This window comes from Diceros bicornis, chromosome 10 (assembly GCF_020826845.1).
Source record: "Diceros bicornis minor isolate mBicDic1 chromosome 10, mDicBic1.mat.cur, whole genome shotgun sequence".
Classification (NCBI taxonomy): Eukaryota; Metazoa; Chordata; class Mammalia; order Perissodactyla; family Rhinocerotidae; genus Diceros; species Diceros bicornis.
In genome coordinates, this window is record NC_080749.1 from 58182481 (window position 1) to 58203035 (window position 20555).

At 40.2% G+C, this 20555-nt stretch overlaps 1 protein-coding gene across 1 annotated transcript in view; it reads right to left on the minus strand.

Annotated features, from left to right (window-relative positions):
* The window catches only part of LOC131410855 (dual 3',5'-cyclic-AMP and -GMP phosphodiesterase 11A), a 247374-nt gene that overhangs the window by 29441 nt on the left and 197378 nt on the right, over window positions 1-20555 (minus strand). The window contains exons 14-17 of the mRNA XM_058549318.1: window positions 19769-19846; window positions 14200-14263; window positions 8126-8200; window positions 3307-3390 (exon numbers count right to left, since the gene is read on the minus strand). Of these exons, the coding sequence (XP_058405301.1) occupies window positions 3307-3390; window positions 8126-8200; window positions 14200-14263; window positions 19769-19846 (301 nt within the window). The remainder of the gene's footprint in view (window positions 1-3306; window positions 3391-8125; window positions 8201-14199; window positions 14264-19768; window positions 19847-20555) is intronic.

Here is a 20555-nt window from a genome sequence, read left to right on the forward strand (position 1 = left end):
GTTCCGTCCCACTGCTGCTCCCGGCAGTCTCCAGCCGCGGAGGGCCCTGGGTTAGCTTCCACCCGCTCTGGACTCCATCTCTCCACTCTGCTCCACCACAAGGGGATTCCAGTTCTCTATATAAGTACGCTCAGGCCTTACAGGAGGTATCTTGCCACCCAAACCTGCTCCCCCTTGGGGTTAGGGCCCTGACCATTAAAAAGGACATTCTTTGTGTCGTATGCACTATTCCACATCCTTTTGCCCTACGCTCAGACCAACTTAGCAAGGCCACACTGGATTCTCATGCTCTATCGTCAGACCATGTCATTTCAGACCAATCACATTTGGGAGTCCTGCCACCTGCACACCTTCCCACTTGCCCTCTATCCTCCCAGACTCTTTATGAGTGCACTTTCACGGCTAAAACTCCGAGCTGGCTTTTCAGCAACAACCTGAGCTCCCGCAGACATTCTGCCTCAGGGACTAGTGTCACATCAGTGACTCTCCTTGCTTGGTGAGTAATTTCCTCAAGATTTTGTGTCTTCTTTGGGGCCGGCCCCGTGGCTTACGGTCAAGTGTGTGCACTCCGCTACTGTTGGCCTGAGTTCGGATCCCGGGCACGCACGGACGCACCACTTCTCCGGCCATGCTGAGGCTGCGTCCACAAACAGCAACTGGAAGGATGTGCAACTATAACATGCAACTATCTACTGGGGCTTTGGGGAAAAAAAGGAGGAGGATTGGCAATAGATGTTAGCTTAGAGCCGGTCTTCCTCAGCAAAAAGAGGAGGATTGGCATGGGTGTTAGCTCAGGGCTGACTTCCTCACAAAAAAAAAAAAAAAAGATTTTGTGTCTTCGCACTAATGGTGATTCCTGCCCACTGACTGATTCCATTTCAGTTCTGGAGCACCAACAGTTAGTGTGACATTATCCAGTTAAATAACGAAAAAAACCCCACTGCACGAGATGGAACAAAATAGGGACCCTCAGAGAGGATACTTAAAATTACTCTACAAAGTTTCAGTTTGAGTGCTCTTTGAAATGTTGGTTTCAGAACATTGTAAAGAATTTACAAATTAATCCATGAGATATTTGTAAAAAATTAGTGATGATAAAGAATTCAAAAAAGAGCATGATTTTCATGCTTTGTTAACCAAGAAGATACAGCAGCAGCCATAAATATGAAGTTTTATACACAGTTCCTTCCACACTCCTCTTTAGAGTGCCATGACTCTCCCCAGTTAGTTTAATAAGAAAAGATGTGGAAGAAATATCCAGCAGCGGTAGAGCAAGGCAGTAGAAAGGCCACTACAGCAAACCAAGGCCCCGGAAAAGTGGGACACAACTCTTAATTTTGTGGGAGCATTAAGTAACATTTCTATATGTTAATTTCCTGTGGATGAAAATAGCAGGTGTATCTAACTTTACAGATAAGCAGTAACATAAAACAGATGTGAAAAATCAGGAATGATAGATAATATGATATGGTAATATTACTCCCTAATTTTGTTTAAATTCAAGTAACTTGATTTTAACCTGAAGATTTCAAAGTATTCAATAGGAAGTATAAGATAAGCTCAACTGATTGCGACTCAGTAATGAGACAATTAAATTAACATGGAAAAGTGCATGAGAGTCCTTTCCAGCATTTAATATAACTAATCACACAGGAAGGGCATGTTGACTTTGGGTTCCTTCCAAAGTAGCTTTGCAAACTAGTTTCAAAAATTTATCAGTTCTACAAATACATGTGTTCATCCTCCTAAGCTCTACCCACAGTAAAAGGAATTTATTAATTGCAAGAATAATTTATTCATCCTAAGTGTGCACAGGAAACTGAGCAATATTAAAAAATAATTCAACATGTGTTGTCAAGGTCAATTTAGCAAAGCAAGATATACCTGAGCCAACAGCTGTAGGCTTTACACATGGGGGCCCAGCTTATTCAGAGATACCAGAGGAGCGAGCATGGGAGGAGTAGACAGGAAGAAAAGAGAATTGAAGATTCTCTTATATAAAAAAAGGAGATATCATTCTTGATTTTTTCATCTCATCTTTCATTAATAAATAAAAGAACATTATATTCCATTTGTAAATAAAATAATCTATTTTAGATTGTTTTAAATTTTATGTGTCTAATTTTATGCTATCATGTATTTATTGGATAACATAAAACAAAAAAATGATTTTACTTTTGTTATTTATAGTCATTAAAAAAACTACATTTCCATCTTCAAGACAAGGGTTGTAGGTTTTTTTTTTTTTAGGGTAACGTGACAGGGCTCAGCAGTTCCTAAAAGTGTTGAAAACAAAGTGGTAGATAAACCTGAAACTTGATGATTGTAAGGTCCTTAAAAAACAATACTCTGTTTTTAATGGAGTGATGCAGAGTGAGAAACTGCAGCGGTTTGGCTTTCCCTGCATGTGTTCCTCACTTTGAAGTTAGGAAAGGAGCTCAGTCTGATTGAGCTAGGTGGGGGGTAAAGAACTCGCCGGGTTTTACTCATGAAAGCAAACGCTTACAAATAGAATTAAAAGCCAGTGCACACTAAACTGTGAGTGTTAACTGACGCCAGCCCTAATCCGTACTCAAAAAGTGGAGTGTGAACATTTAAAGCCAATGACACTTGTCTCCTTGCCAGGAGCAAACACCAGGCAGCAGAGCTAGAAACTATCAGTGCATCTCTCTCAGAATTCAGTGGTTGGCGTTTGTCACATGCATCTCAGAGCGAGGCAGATTTTTAAGATGGAAGGTGCTTGACAAAACTCCGTGGCCCATACCATGGGGTCAGAAGGGTTTCATGAAACCCTTGTATCTCTCTGGATATCAATAAAAGTAACATAAAAATTGTAAAAAAATGAAAAAGATTTCCGTGGTCAAATGTTTGAGAAATTCAGGGTTAATCAAGGTTAAACATGTTTATCTTGGGAAAGACTTCTCCAAGCCCTCAGTATTTAATGTACATGGGAGGTCCCCTCGTTATTGGGCATGAGAGCTCTTTTTGAAGAGATAACTATTAGGCTATGGCTGGATACTTGTGTTCCATGGGGCACAGTTTAGGAAATACTGAGATAAAATATTACTATCCCTGATTTATAGACCAGGGAGTTGAGGTCCATGGAGATTATGTCCTAGAAAGAGAACTCATGTTTCCAGCCTCCTAATACCAAGTCTTCCCAGGGGATGGTCAGAAATCCTCGGAGTTCCCGGCAACATACGTACCTTGGGATGGTCTCCTAAAATGCTGCTTCCTAAGGTTCGTACATACACTCTTCTTTTCTGACTCAATCAGGATACACAGACCCTCCCAAATCATGATTACCTGATACAAAGGCATACAGATGCTATCAATCCACTCCAGTTGCAGCCGAGGCAGTTCATCTTTCCGGTTCCGATCAAAAATAGCCTAGAATTGGGGAGAAGAGCCCCACTTTACCACACCGGAGTATTTTACAGGTGCCTTCTCAAACACTTTGCCACAATGATCCAATTTTTACCAACTGAACACTTCACAAATCACAATCAATCTTTACCTGTACTTTCTTTTCCTTTATCTATGATGAGAAACAAAGTATTTTCACCTCTTTTTATGAGATTTGTAAGCGAATTTATTTGAACTTTATAGCATGCAACTCCTTGGGGCCAAAATCTGTCTTCAGATATAGGTAACTGCCACTAAATCAAGTCATCAGGTCCCTGGAAACTGGGTACAAGTCAAGTGGAAGGGGATATGTTTTACTGCCACAAAAATAACGCAGGCTTTTATTTTTATAGTGAAAGAGGGTGGGATAGATTGGAAAAGATCCTTAAAAGCAATTTCATTTTAAATAGAAATTATTTGTGTTAATTTTTCAGGGTGAGGTTTGACAATTCTGTGTGTTTTTCAATCAAGTTCTGTCATTAATAAACTACTAAATTTTTATCTATCAGTGGACGGATGATAGTGGGAGGCACCCATTCTCTCCTCATTCCCAGCCTTTAAACTTTATGATATTACAAGGTTTAGAAAATTTAGGCATATGTCTGAGAAAAAGAAGTGACATATTTCTGTTGGGCAGACGTAGAAAGGGTAACAATCAGTTGGAATTGGGGGTCTAAAATGGATTCCTTGAACAAACACTGCCAGTTCCACTCCAGTGGGAATGTCCCTCCCTTTGTTCTTAAGGAGTAAGGCCAGAGTCTAAGCAACCTTGCCCTGCCTTATTGTCTCATGGTAGGTTTTGTCTTTTCTCTAGATAAAATGTGGAAGCCATTTAGTGTTCACACAGGTCATGAGCGCAGATCCAAGCTATCCCTTTGGTCCAGAGATGCTGAAAAATCCTACATCCTTCAGACTCATGAACGAGGGTGGGAGTGGGTAGACCAGAAACGACTAGCTGCCAAGGCTCACAAGAAGACAGAAGGGCGCTGCTGAGGGAAATATCTCCAAATGAGGGAGAAGGTCACTGATTCCCATAGGCTCTGCTCATCCTTGTCTTGCAATGTGAAATGTTAAATACCAGGAAAGAGGATTAGAATTCAGAGCAGAGTGTGAAATGTGCTGGAGAAAGGGATGGTTCCTGTGAACTACATGAGTCTTTGTCCAAAATATTCCCTTAAAAAATATTATTCTGTTTTATCTTCTCTGTAGCTCTCTTTGCTATCTGAAATTTTCTTATTTTTCAAATTTCTCTGTTTCTGGTGCAAAGTATACAGTTACTTCCTTTTTTTAATTCAGTAGTTTTTAATATATTCACAATTAGTTGTGCAACCATTACCACAGTTAATTTTAGAACATTTTTATCACCCCAAGAAGAAATCACATACAAATTAGCAGTCACTCTTCATTCTCCCCAAACCCCCTGCCTAATCTATGTTCTGTCTCCACAGATTTGCCTATTCTGCACATTTCATATAAATGGAATCACATGATATGTGGTCTTTTGTGACAGGCTTCTTTCACTTAGCGTAATGTGTTCAAGGTTTATCCCTCTAGCATGCAACAGCATTTCATTCATTTTTATTGCCAAATGATATTCAATTGTATAGATACACCATATTTTATTTATCCATTCATCAGTTGATGGACATTTGGCTTGCTTCCACTTTTTGGCTATTATGAATAATGCTACTATGAACATTCATGTACAAATTTTTGTGAGGATCCATCTTTTCATTTCTCTTGGGGATATATTTAGAGGTCGAATTGCTAGGCCATATGGTAACTCTAATGTTTAAAATTTTGAGGAATTGCCGAACTGTTTTTCAAAGCAGTTGCATCATTTCACATTCCCACCAGCAATCTATGAAGTTCCAATTTCTCCACATCCTTGCCAACTCTTGCTATTGTCTGGTTTTTCTATTATAGCCATCTTAGTGGGTGTGAAGTAGTATCCCACTGTGGTTTTGATTTGTATTTCTCTGATGACTAATGATTTTGAACATCTTTCCATGTGCTTATTGGCCATTTATATATATTCTTTGGAGAAATGTTTATTCAGATCCTTCACCAATTTTTAAAATTGGGTTATTTGTCTTTCTATTGTTGAGTTATAACAGTTCTTTATATATTCTAGATACTAGGCCCATATCAGAAATATGATTTGCAAATACTTTCTCCCATTATGTGGGTTGTCTTTTCACTTTCTTGATAATGTCCTTTGACACACAGAGTTTTTAATTTTGATGAAGTCCAATTTATCTATCTTATCTTTTATCTCCTATGCTTTTGGTGTATACCTAAAACACCATTGCCAAATCCAATTCAAAAGATTTACACCTTCTTGTCTTCTAAGAGTTTTATAGTTCTAGCTCTAACATTTAGGTTGATGATCCATTTTGAGTTTATTTTGGGGTATGGTGAGAGACGGGGGTCCAACTTCATTCGCACGTGATATCCGGGTGTCCCTGCACCATTTGGTGAACAGACTATTTTTCCCCCATTGCATTGTCTTGGAACGATTGTCAAAAATCAGTTGACCATAACTGTAAAGGCTCATTATTGAACTAGTCACTTTCCAATAATTGTTCGATGAGTGAAGTGTGAGCCAGCAAATCGTCCTGTGCTTTCCCTTTACAGCATTTTGTATCTTGTAATTGATTAGTAGTGATTATTTATTTAATGTCCATATTTCCTACCAGTTGACAAGCTTCTTGAGGGCAGGGAAGATGGTGCCTTGCTCATGGCTGAAAGCACAGTGTCCAACTTCATGCTTGATACTCACTGATGTTCAAGCATGTTCTATTAACTGACTCACTGCTTCCAGTATTAACCCCTTGGCTGTGGTCTAGATTAGGCTTCGTCTTCACAAAGTCACTCTGATGACCTCTAGGACCATGACAACTGAAGAGGGCTCCCGGACAATTTTCTTCTTAAATATCAAGGCATAACGGACACAGCAGGTGTCAGCTCTGAGTGCATGCATTCCAGACACCTTTCGAAAAGGACTAATGAGGAATACCCCTGCCACAGTAGCCAGGCCTCTCCTGAGGAGACGGTCATCAGCCATGTTAAATAGCCTTCTGAGAGGAAAGAGTAGCATTTAGAGATATGTTTCTACCACAAAATTAACTTCACTTATGTCTTCAGAAAATGCTTTACCTGAGCCTACAAAGATTCCTTGGTGTTGTGCCTCCACATCTGCCAGCTTGCTCGTGCTGGCAATTGACTCACATTTTTTTCATTTAATTAAGTGACCTGTGGTATTGCTACATTGTGAACCCTTTGGAGGATGCGTCTGAAACAGTTTTTTAAAGAAGAGAAAAGCTTTTATTTGAAAATAGATATATAGGTAAGAGAAATTCAGGTTGTACTAGGTTTTACATATTAACTGTGTAAATCTAGTAACTTTACTTTTATAGCCAAATTTGGTGACACCAGCAAAAAAGAATAAAGGGATGTTTTGGAAACTAAAATAATTGGTGAGTGTTTCAACGTATGTAGTCTTCTGACCTTTTATAGGTAAGCAACACATTAAGAGCAGTCAAAATTAGTAAGACTAAGTTCTGACTTCAAACAGGTGAAACCATGTAAGCTAGGAGTGAGCTCGGCTGCTTCTCCTTGTTTTTAAATGTCAGCAAAGAAGGGTGTCTTAAAACTCGAAGCTCTTGGGCTGGCCCTGTGGCTTAGCGGTTAAGTGCGTGCGCTCCGCTGCTGGCGGCCCAGGTTCGGATCCCGGGCACGCACCGACGCACTGCTTCTCCGGCCACGCTGAGGCCGCGCCCCATATACAGCAACTAGAAGGATGTGCGGCTACGACATACAACTACCTACTGGGGCTTTGGGGGAAAAAGAAATAAATAAAAAAAACAAAACCTGAAGATCTTATAAGGATATCTTCAAATGTTCAAAACTTAATTGATTTGAATCTTCATAAACAGGTATTCTTGACAATTGACACATTCCTTGAGCTTCATTGAATTTACTGCGCTGTTCCAGGCTTTAAAATATTTTGCACCATTCTTAGGGTGGGCGGGTTTTTAGCTAACCATTCATTAAGAATAACGAGGCCGCCCCCTCCTTGAGGGTGGTGACTGAGGCATTTGTATCTTTTGTGTCTTGATGAGTAAAAATAGCATCATCCTGAGTCTACAGTGTTCCCAAATAATAACCGAATGGATGAATCCAATATAAAAAGCCTTTCAATAAGCAGAACCTAGTTCCCTAGGTGAAACTTTTCATTTTGCAAATAAAAGAAACAGAGGCTTGAAATGATTTGCTTCGGAGATTTTGGAAAGTTTGAAATTGGAAAATAAGATCCAGAATATCCATTATTTACTGCAGCTATCTGTTCTAGCACCTCAAGGCTGGGCAGCTTGCCTTTAATTTCTTCTGTATTTCTATTCCAAAGCAGCCCTTGACCACATATGAAATGCCAGCCCTGGGCTTTGAGTTATTCAAATGCCACTCTGCACCTCTTCCCTGGTGCCTACTTGTCCCCCTGCGGGCGCTCGGGAAATGCTCATTAAGTAGCTCACCACTCTTAATCGGAAACTTGGGGAAAAGAATGTTTAGTACCTAAGTTTAATTAATGTTTTAAACTTTCAGGAGTGCTTCCTTAAATCCATTCCCAGTTTTTCCCACTTTCAAGTTGTAACCTGGAGTTATTTTTGAAAATGTCATTCAAAAGAGTAAGTACGTCACTATAAAAGAATGAACTTACTGAAGGAGTGAGTTTGAGTTCTGATCTCTCTCGATCTCCTTGTTCGAAGAACTCACTGGTTACAAGTTCAGCCACCTTAAACATATAAATATTTCAATTTATGGTTATGTGTAACTTATCATGAGGCTTAGAAGTTATTTCTGGCTTATGTGTATGGCGATTATCTTCAACACAGACAATCATTTAAAAAGCATATGAGGAAGTACATTAACCTTTTGTGTTTGAAGGTATTACAGAATTTAATCAATGAAACCGATTTCCTTTTATTCAGGGGAACTTGTGCAATGTATTTTTAGATGTATGCCAATAGATGATCTCCCACAGCATGGCTGGCATATTTGGGATGGGGTACTGGATTGCCACCTTCAAGTAGGAAATGTTCTTATACAGAAAAACGAAGCAAATAACAACCTAATAATAATTTATGTTATTATAACATACTATTATAAGATATTTGTGATAATAATTCAGCCAACTTTTGGTTGTTTCTATGTAGATTCTCTGCTTTGTCGTATACTTTCATCTTAGCTTGGTTTCATCTCGCCATCACAAAAACTCCTTAACTGCCTTGCCCTGCCAATATTGTATGCTCTCTAGAAGGGATAACCCCAGGGCACACCTTCTGCTTCCTGCTGGAGCAACGAGTAATGCCAGATACGCTGTTAATATCAGACTCTTACAGTATGTCATGACAGAGTTTGAAGAATGTGATTTGGTCTTCAGGCTGTCTGAATCTATGTACAAAAAATGTTATCTTATGGTAGGTTCTAGTTGGTATAAGCACAATGGAATGGCTGTTCAAAGTAAGGACCAGTATTTTTCCACTTTTCATCCATTAGCATGGGTGATCAGAAGCTACTGAGCATAGTGAAGCTAAAGAGATTTTTTTCTTCTCCAAACCCTATGCTTCTAAGGATAGCTTTATGGGAAGCAAATTGACATAAATAAGTGTTGAACAGGTATTTTCAACAACGCTGTGGTATGCATCTAGGAAATTGCTGAGATAAACTAGCTGGATTTACAAAATATTGGAAGAACAGAAAAAATCTCAGACAATTTGATGGCAAGAAGATCTGGATCCCCAGACTAATTTTTCTCTATTCCAGGTTCTTATGAAGTCTTAGGTCTGGCAAAGACTAAAATGGTTTAATTTTGGTCAAGTGCATAGAATCAAGATAATTTACCTTAAGTGTATCTCTCAAGAGATTTTGTCAACCATAAATCATAACCATCGACAAAACTTAAAAACAACATCAAACATTCACACACACAAATCAGAGAGTAGCAAGTAGTTAAATTAAATCAATTTAATTTAATTTTAAATGAAAAATTAAAAAAAAAAATTCAACAGCATAAAATTAGTTGGAACTGACTTAGTTTTCCCAGGACTTGATTCACTTCTCTCCTCTCCAGCCTCTGCCACTACCCTTCACTTGAGCACTCTAGGCCTCTCTCGTCTGTCTCTGGCCTTCCTTTAAAGAACAAATGGTCCCCAAAGGGCCTGGCCTTGTTTATTCTGTTCCCAGAACTCTCCCTCAGATTGTTTGAGATGGGTCTTTTGCACTAAAGAATGCAGATTTGCATATCAAGTCACCCCAAGGTGGGAGCCCTGTGTAGGTCTGTAGCCCCTGGAAAAGAAATTAAAACACAATCCTGTCCTTGATCTTCTAAAATGGCCCTGGGTACCTCCCCTGTGCTTCTTTCACAGCTCAACTTGTACCACTGTTTCATTTGTACTTAGAAACCCAGCCAGGAACATTAAATGGCTCCTGATTGAATTTTTTATTAAAGAAAGAAATTGAGATGCTAATCAGGACTTGGAGGATCACTGGGGAAACCCACATGCTCAGAGTCATGTCTGTGAGGAAGGACAAGTGGACTAGACACCAGTAAAAAAAAAAAAAAAAAAACATTTTGAAAGAGAATTTTAGAAAATAAAAATCTGGGAAATTAGAAATATGTTTGTATTTTTAAAAGAAGGTTCTATTGTTTTTGTCCATCTCCTAAAATCATAGAAGTGAGTATGGTTTTGAAAATATCTAACCTATTCAATTTGAAGACAAACACAAATGACATTTACAGTTTAGAGCTGTGACAAGATTTCTGTTGGACACATTTGGAAAAACATGGTTTTGTGTTTTATTTTCCTGAACTGTTGAGTTTCTGCACTTATCGGCAGAAGTTCAAATCCTAAAACTAAAATAATATTTATATCCATGACCAAGAAGACCACCTACAAGTGGCCATTGGGCCCCTTTGGTCTGAAATACCAATTCAGAAGTTTTTTTCTTTCCAAGTACTTGGACCTGTCACTTTCCCGTCCCCAAGTGGCCTGCTGCTCCTTTAGGTCTTGCAGTACATTTCACTGAGGCCCATCACACCTCATCCCACCCCCTTTCTAACCTTTGCTCTTTTTCCCCCCACTGCCCCCACAACTTTCTCCCACTCTCCAACCCCTTCCATCCCCATCATAGGGGCCACCCCAGGACTACACTTTTTCCCATACCTGGAAGAGTCACCAACCTCTTCTCTGCAGTTTTTTGTCAGACTTTACCATAAGGAAGGTCTTCCCACACAGGGGGAGTGAAGGGAGCGCAGAGATACAGAAATAATCTACTCAACCACACAAATTCTTCACAATTACTCTGCTTTACATAACTTTGAATATGTCACACTAAAATGAAAACCAAAGCTCAATTAGAAAGAGCTATTTAGTGGAGGAGAGCTCTACAGGAAAACCATGCCATCTGCACTGGAGTGTGATGGGAGCAAGACATAAATTTTTCTTTGTGTTAAGCAACTGAAATTTGAGAAAATATTTGTTACTGCATCTAGCCTTGACTAACACAAAAGTTGGTATGGAATTGGGGTGCTGCTATTAAATAGGAAGGAAGGAGGAAAGGAAGGCAGGCAGGAAGGAAAGAAGAAAAGAGAACGGAAGGAAAGAAAAGAAAGGAAAACACCCTAAAATATGTGGCATCAGCTTGGGGGCCAGGTATAAAGCAGTGAGGAAATGGTTGTTAGAGGCTATAAGGATGATGACCCCTGCTACACAGTGGCAAAATATTTTGTACAATTCCCATGGAAATAAAGCAAATAATGTATCTAATGAACTTACAGCCTTAGGGGAAGATTGGAAAACAAAATGTTAACAGCATATGATGGTTGCTATTGACTGTGTTTTGCTAGGTATTATAAGAAGTGAGCTCAGAAAAGGATTGGCAGGTTTATAACCAGGAATGAAAAGGAATAGAGAAAGTCACAGATTCAGGGTCTTGAAGGGATAGAAGATGAAGTTGTTTCTTAACCCCAGATTATAAACACAAAAATCGAGATATGTTTTGAATGACAAAGGCTGATCAAGACTCAGCCTTGTAACAAGAATCAAATTGAAGGTACAGCCAGTACACCCATAGTTACAAACTCTGAATGAATTAGATGGTACACAGCATAACCTTTCAACTGGACAAAATGGCCCAGAGAAATGATTTAACTACACGGTTCTCTCACTGGCGCCTGTTAGGCCCAACGTACTAGGAATTAAGTCATGAGAAAGAAAGATGTATATGTGCTATATTTCTTTGTTGTTGTATATAAGGAAGCAAAGAAATACAGTAGATGTAAGAAGTTTGTGTAGAATATAACCGTGGATGTGGTTATTGGCAAATGGAAATGACTGGAATCAAAGACATAGAAGCTGACTAAACGTTTGTGTTTTGATGCCAAAAAAACCATAAGCCTGTTACTACTTAAAACTTAAAACAAGCTTTGGGCCCTCAACCTTCTTTAGGTGGGAAGCACCCTGAGAAAGTTGCTTGGCTTTCAGATATAGCCAAGGAGAACAAAGGAAAAGGAGTAATTTCCCAGGGTGGATCTAAAGGCCACAGAAAATAATGAATTGGGAAGCATCTCCCAGAGAACCAGGGCCCACCACATAGTAGAGGGCCCTCGCAGAAAATGCCCAGTGGGACTCTGGAATTGCTGTGGATCCCTAATTGTCAAATGTAGCCATCTCTTTCTTTTCTGAATGGGAGTGTTATAACAAGTGTTTTGTGGTTTGGGTGTGTGTTATATGCTGCACTTTAGGTGTGTGTAGGTCTTTAATTTGCTTCCAGACCTGAAGTAGATACTAGCACATATCACCCAGAGATGCTGGACTTTGAGCTTGGTACCATGACTGATGGGACATTTGGGTTATCTCCCCTGGGGAGAGGATAGCGTATATTTTGCCTGCAGGAAGGAGAGTGAATCACATTTTGGGTGATTAAAAGGGCAAACTGTGGTAGTTGTGTTTTCACCAACTATTTCTGGCTTTCTTCTTTCTGGGCACATGGAAGGATTGTACTTCCTGGTTGGGTGGGGTCTTGTGACAAGTTCTGGCCAATGAATTGGAGAGGCATTTAATTGCCTGTGCAAGACCCACCAGGGCCTCTGCTGGAATAATCCAGATAGTGGCTGTTCCTTCAGCCCCAGTTCAGAATGAGGACAAAGAGATGCCAGCCAACACTGGATGCACATGTTCATGAGCGATTTGTTGGTTTAAGCCACTGAGATTCTGAGTTTAGTGATAACATAGCCTATTCTGCCAACATACTTGCATCATTTAAAAATGCTGATTGATGCATCCTCTACAAGAAAGTATAAAACACTGTTAAGAACGAAGGCTTTGGAGCCTAATCTGCTAGGATTTGAATATCTAGCTCCACCACATACTAGCTGTATGACCTCAGGCTACTTATCCTTTCTAAGCCTTATTTTTCCCATTTGTGAAATGGAATAATCACTGTATTAGTTTCTTAGGGCTGCTGTAAATTACCAAAAACTTGGTGGCTTGAAACAACAGGAATTTATTCTCTCATAGTTCTGCAGGCCGGAAGTTCAATGTTAGTTGATTGGACAGAAATCAAGGTGTTGGCAGGACCCTGCTCCCTCTGGAGGCTCTAGGGGAGAATCTGTTCTTTGCCTCTTCCAGTTTCTGGTGGCTGCCAGCATTCCTTTGCTTGTGGTTGCATCACTCCAATCTCTGCCTTGTCTTCACATCACCTTCTCTTCTTCTGAATGTGTAATCCCCTGTGCCTCTCTCATAAGGACACTTGTGATTGAATTTAGGGCCCACCTGGATAATCCAGGATAATGATGATGATAACAATGGCCCTTAACTTAATCACATCTGCGTGATTGTGAAAAATCATATTTTTCCCCTAAGATAACATCTACAGTTCTAGGAATTAGGATCTGATATCTTTGGGTTGCCATTACTCAGTCTACCATATTAACTATACCTACCTCAGAGGAGGTTTTGAGGATTAAATAATATAATACATATAAAGCAGTCATTTAATATTAGTTATTCAGTCAATGAATATTAGTTGTTTATTATTATATGAATGTGTCTTATTTTCCCTAAAATCTCGAGTCTTAAGATACCAAGTGATTATTTTAGACCCCATAGCCCAGTGGGTGCCTCATAAAACTTAGCTATTAACCAAATACTATTAAACAAAGTAACCAAGGATCTTAAATTAGGCAGTTAGTGGATTAAAAACTATTCTTGCCCTAGAACTAACATTTTTTTGGCAGTGAAACTGGATAGGTGGTAAAGGCGTGATTTTTTTGGTACAAGTTAAATTAGATACTGCACACTTTGGCCAAAGAGCCCTCTGATCTCTAAATAGACTTTAAAAAAAGCAAAGAAAAATTTCCTTTTTTACTTCCTTTTTTTTTTTTTCTTTTTCAGATGTGAAAAATTGTACCATGTGCTAAAACATGATTACCTATTCAAAAACACTATATTTGAAACTCTTGCCTTAAGAAATGGTCAAAGTGTTATTTGGACTTAGTGAGTTAAAACAGTCTTACAGAGTCAGAAATATTATTACTCAGTGGAAGCACGATAAAGAAAGGCTGTGCAATAAACTACAGCGTGCCTAAGCCTTCTGCTATTTTTTACACCACGTTAATACTGATGCAAATTGACCAGGGTTTCAGTGCCTGGTAGTCTGGGCTCTGGGAATATTGCCCTCCCCCACCCCCAATCCCTTCTCTGCTGAGCCCTGCCATTAATCACCACTTGCCTGTCTAGAGATCTCCCACGGTTTGGTCACGGCTCCAAGGTCACAGGCTGTCATTAACATTGATCTGAAAAACAGAACCAAACAAAACAGCCTGAATAATCTTTTGTCGTGTTCCTAAACAAACCCGTCCTAGATACATAAATAAATAAAATGGGACCTAGGCCAGCTCACATCTTCTTTTCCTCAACAAGGGAAGCACTGTTTATAGTCCCCATGTTTAGCATCTCCATTGCTGGCCACAGCGCTTAGGAAGACAAAGCTCGCACACACCCTCAGGTGGCCCTTTCGTCTGCAGTAGATCTCAGACAGCAAACCAATGCTTTCTCGATACCTGAGCTAAGCAAGCTTTGCTTAAAATAATGGACAATGCTTTTTATTTTTAACTATCAGCAAGAAAATCAGTATATAATACTATATACATAGCTGATGAATCTATTTACCAACTCATCCCTGATTGATGGGAATGAAAGAAAATCCATACCAAAGAGACGAGGTACACGCCTCATGAGGATCACCTTCATTTTCATCTGCTCTGTGGAGCTGAGATTTACAGGGAGACCCACACTGTTTCACTCCAGGTTACTACCTGGCTACAACCATGTTTTACAAGCATTATGAAGAAGAAATGTATTCAGCTACAGCTTTCATTAATTTGAGCACATAAGAAAGCACAGGAAAGGTTTGAATCAGATTTTTGACGGGCAGATTTCTATTGGGTTTAACTGGAATTCACCCTGAACTGTGGATATACGAACAATTAAAATCGTACACAGCTCTGGTGCTTATAATTTGATGTGGTGGGAGGGGGAAAAATAAGGCACACTCTTTGTCCAAAATCTGCTTTCTTTATACTAAAACCAGCAGTACGTGATGAAAAGTAAAGAAGGATCTGAGCTGGAAACCACATCTTGGCTAGCTCCTTTTGGAAGAAGGGGTGTTTTGTTAAAGGTCGGAGGGCTGTCCTGATGTCAGGTGTTAACATTTCATACCCTGCCGGATTCGAATGCTGTGGAAACATGTCTGCTTCCCAGATGGCAGAGCATGCCTAGAGGGTAGTAGGGTTTGTATAAATTCCCCAGGAAACCCCTCCAGGGAACAAGGCAGAGTGGCAGATAACAATAGGCCATTCAGAGCCGAACCAGGCACACAGCGTCAGCAGCCCTCTTGGAGCGGGGCAGCATCTAATCCCAAACGCCCCTGTGCTAAGCACTTCGAAGACAGACCCTCAGTCTATTCTTCATATTTGATCTTCTGTAATAAGCACTCGGTAGTGCTCGCTGTGTGCCTGCCTCTGTACTAAGCACTTTACCAACTAACTACTAACTGCTGACTAAACGAATCCTTTGAACCCTCGGAGGTAGTGCTGTTATTCCTATTTCACAGAGAGGTAATGGAAACATGGAGAGATTAAGTAACTTCCTGAAGTCAGTAAGGATTCAGGATTCTGGGTTTATCACAAAGCTACCAGACTCCCTCTTGCTACACTCTGATGTTTCTCATTTTAGGTTCTGCTGGTACCAGAGGGGGACAAGATCCTGGGTAATGCATAGGACTTTGCAGTCTCTCTCCTGGACAGTACACAATCTCTGTGACATTGTCTACTTATACTATAACTTGGTTAATTACTTAGGTTCCTGCTTTGCTTCTGATTCTGCTTGATAATTTGAAGTTTACTTTTCAAATTCATATCGCCATTAATTAGTCAATCAACAAGTTTATTGAGTATCTGCTAGGTGCCCAGATGATGATAATTCTAACAAGTACAATTTACTGAGCAGGCACTATAGGGTGATTTACATAGTGTCTATATGAGGTGGGGACACTATCTCCATTTTACAGAGCAAATAGTGCTTTGCATTCCTTGATCAGAGAAGTTAGGTAGCTTGCCAGAGGATACACAGCTGGAAGTATCAAAGCTAGGACTGGAATCTATAAAGTCTGACGGAAGAGTCCCTACTTTCAATGAATACTCCACAGTGGAGCAGCAAGTCTACACAGAGAAGGAAGACAGAAAAAGGCTGGGAGAGAGGATGAGTGGAGTGTCTGAAACCTTTATCCAACTGGCACTGGAGAGTTGATTAAGGAGGGACCCAGCTAGACCTCCAAGGAGAGAACTTTAGGTGGTGGGTGTGAAAGTAGTTTGAAGAATGAGAGAACGGAAGCAGGGAGACCAGTGGGAAAGCATAAATTGATAAGGGCCGGAAACAAAGAGGGGCAGGGAGAGTGCAAAGGTGAGGATAGGGGTGGGAGATTACAAAGGAAGAACTGAAGGAGGCCAATGAGCAGTTTTACTTTATTTTTCAGATCAAACCTCTGCAAGAAGCGAAAGGTCTTTTCTAGAGTAAGAGAGCAGGGAGGGAGTTTGTGCTACCTGTTTTAGTCTTGAGGTCTGCATAATCCTAGTCCAATTCATGGTTAAATGGTGTCAACCTGCTTAGCGCAACTGAACGAACAATGGCCGGGGATGAGCAGAGCCTGACTATTTCTGCGCTCAGTGGGGTGAGTAAAGAGTGGAGGTGTGCCTAGACTATCCGATACTTGCAGCAGATCATTTTTACCATACCTCTCGTCTACATGCCGTTATTTCAATAATAATCTTGCAATAATCATTACTTTCTTGATTTGTTCTCTAGTTTTAAAACAATCAGCAACTTAAAAAGAATAAAATCGAATTTTAAAGATATATTCAAATTCAGTAAAAGATTTCACGTGTGAACTGAAATTTGCACTTAACGAACAAAAATATTACACCCCACAGTCTGCACTCTGTTTCACTGTTTTAAATTTTAAACACAAATAAAAACCCCAAATGGTCACATCAAACAGCAGAATTGAAGCAACTCGTGTTTGTGTTTTCATCCTAACCATCACTGTGCTGTCATTGTTTATTCTGAATATACTGTTTAAAAGCAGGAGTGTGAAGCTCCGCAGGGTTGGAGACACAAACTACCGCCGGTGCGAGTGCAGAAGGTTCTGACCTGATAGGAACTTGCTCTCGAAAGTGTGTACGGAGTCCACCTGGGTCAGGGGCTGACTGTATAACCCGGCGTTCTTGGAATTAACGTACACGTACGATGTGTGTACAATTAAAGGATAAGTAGTAATATACTAATTTGAAGCTTTCATATCAATTACTTTGATACTCAACAGTAACCTCAGCAATTGTTTAGAACTTATACCAATAAAAGATTTTTCTTGGGGAGGAGTATGTCATCACTGACATTGTTTAGATTGCAGGCACATGGTGATGACAAAAAGCAGACTGACTTTTAGTTAGTTTTATTACTATTTTAAAATTCTCTAAGACAGTGGTCTCCCAGAGCATCCCGCCCCCCACCCCGCATGCACATGGTCAGGGTCTAATGATGAAATGGGGGAGGGAGGGCAGAGCTGGGGGAGTGGAGCGCCCGGGGAGCACCTCTCTTGCACATGCTATGTTTCCAAATAAGATTTTTTCTTACATATGGGGTTCCCTGCTCAAAAAGTTTGAAAACTTCTGCAGGAAAACACCCAGGTGGAGAAGTGGAATGAGCACTGGCCTTTTCGGAGTTGTGCTCAGAAGAGAGGCCAAGCCCAAGAAGCTGGGTGGAAGTCATTTGAGAAGAGATGATAGTTGGAACCATGAGGAGGCTGAGGAACGAGAGAAGAAAACCAAAAATAGGTCCTTGGGGGATTGTTCCATTTAGAAAGAAGAGTCAGAAGAAAGTAGAAAATCCAGAAGAGCATGGCTTTGCAGAGTCCAAGTCAGGAGGGAGTTTTAAGAAAGGAAAGGCCAATGCAATTAGGGGCTGTGAAGAGAGGGAGGAAGCTGAAGGGAACAAAGGCCGTAGGATGTGACCCTTGGGAGTTGACGGGTGAATTTCAAAAGGAGCAGAAATCACATTTCACAGACTATATTCCTCAATGGAGAAAGGGCTCAATACTCTGTGGTAAATCCATTCTTTGGAGTACGATACAACAATAAGAGATGATGAGTTATGGACGTGGAAAGAATTCCAAAGCATACGGTTGAGTGAACAAGCAAGTCAGATTGACATGTAAATATATAATTTATGTTAAAAACAAACCAACCAACCCACACTAAACAGTATTTTTCCTAAGGGTATACATGTATATAAACGCCTTGGAAAATGGTCTGGAAAGATACAACACATCGGTAACAGAGGAGAGCTGTGAGGCAGTATGGGAACTGATAGCGAAGCTCAAAGGAGATTTGGGGGGTTATCTTTAATGTTTTCATTTGTTACAGAAAAATATACTCCTATAATTACTTGTGGAATTAAAAATTATTTAAAAAGAAAGAAATTGCCTTGCAAGAAGTTAGGAGGAGTGGGAATGAAGTGTGGAATCGAAGAGAAGGAGAGACTGATTGGACTTGGAGAGAAAGGCTGATTTTAGAGGTAACTTTTTTGACGGAAGAGATAGAAGCTTATCTGTAGGCCTAGAAAGGTCATGACGGAAAAAAACATTTTGAAAACGCAAGCCAAAGCAGTATAATTGATACCGCAAGGTCAGGGGCGGGGGTGGGGAGGTGGAGGGTGTGGAATTAGGACGCAAGCGAAGGTGCTAGGTCTGGAGAGCGGAGGGGTCGCCTCCCCGTCCGGAAAGGAAGAAGAGAAAGGTCTGGAATGATAACACAGAGAAATATTAATGCGAAGAGGGGAGAAGCGGAGGGCCCTCTGGTGACAGAGCCGCAGGAAAGTGTGAAGAGAGCTCGGCTGCAGAGGGAAGGGACAGGCGGAGCGCTGTGTTCTGAACACGGTGGCTGAGGTCTCACGCAGCAGATATGGGGGCGGGGTGGAGGCTGTGGGAGGGATGCCGTCGGGATGATTCCAGGGTTGCCTGGCTGTGGAGCAGACACAGGGAGCTCATAATCCTGGCCTCACAGGCTTTCCTAGGAATACTCGACACTTTAGAACAGGGATAAGACAGAAGAAAGTCTGGGGATGGGTGAGGTGGGGGCAGTGGAAGGACAGAGGATGAAAGAAAGAGCAACAGTGCTTAACCGGCTGGAGCGGCTGCAATCGGGTGGTTAAAACGTGCCATGTAAAAATGATGGTGTGCCGCCGTCTTTTCTAAACAACTGGGAAGAAGTCCTGTGAGAAGTCAAGAACAGACTCCTTATTCCCACCACCGAAATTGTTCCGACTGGTTTTCTATCTACTATGCCTAGCGTCTTTAAAGGAAAACAAAAGTTAACTCTCCACTTTCCTTTGTTCTGTGTAACTGTTTTCTGAGGTTCAAAAATCCCTTCTCCCCACAACTTAGACCTCTGCTTCTTGGTGAAAAAAAGGAAGTCATGGCTTGCAGAAATTGAACCAATTTGAACATCATTTTCTAATTTTGAATGCAAATTTATGGAGAGAAGGCAAAAATATAGTTTAATATATAATATAATATGATGTATTCTCCATTTTTTCTCTATGTAGTCAACTAATCTCTGAATGTTTTTAATGTAAGCTAAGATTTGTGACTTCAAATATCACTTGTGTGCTCTTAGCACTGTCAGAAAAGTGTGGCTAAATCTTCGAATAATGAAGAAACACTATAAACAAGAGCTTTTTCTTACCGAAATATATCACGATGGTTTTTGATGTTCCAATCATATTCTCCTTTACTGACAAGTTCAAAGAATTCAGTTCTCCTCCTGCACAAAATCAAATAAAGAAAGAAAGAAAAAATCTGGAATGAAATTTCTCAGTCTGCGGGGTGACATAAACACATTTATGGGAAAATATAAGGCCACCTGAACCAAGTAACTTAATATTTGAAATCATGAGGCTAAAGCACTATCAAAATAAATCACTTTTTAAAAATGTTGAGGCTTCAAGAAAAAGCCACAATCATTTCTGAATGTATTTACAACAAAGGAGATTATCGAGCCATAAAACAGAGAACAATCTGGTCCTGCATTTTGGATTTCTTGCTGTGAAGCCCTTGTGACACTTACTGAAAGTTAGAGAAGGGAGGCAAGGATAAATAAAAAACAGGAACAATTCTGGAATGTTCTTTTATCATTCAATGTAGAACTGAGCTGTATGATGACCCAAGATAAGATAAACTCCCTGGTAGTAAATTCAGGACAAATGCTTTTTTCTAGTTTAGAAAATAAGTATTTCAGCATTGCAGTGCTTAAACACATAGGCTGTAGAGTCAGAAATAACTGTATTTAAACCATGGCTCAGTCACTTGCTTGCTGAGCAACTTTGGGAAGTTACCTAAACCCTCTGAGCCTCAATTTCCTAATCTCTAACATGGGATTATATTTGCTAACTCACAGAGTTATTGTGAGGATTAAATGAGATGACACACAAAGCATTTAGCATAGTGTCTGCACATTTTAAGTGCTGGATACA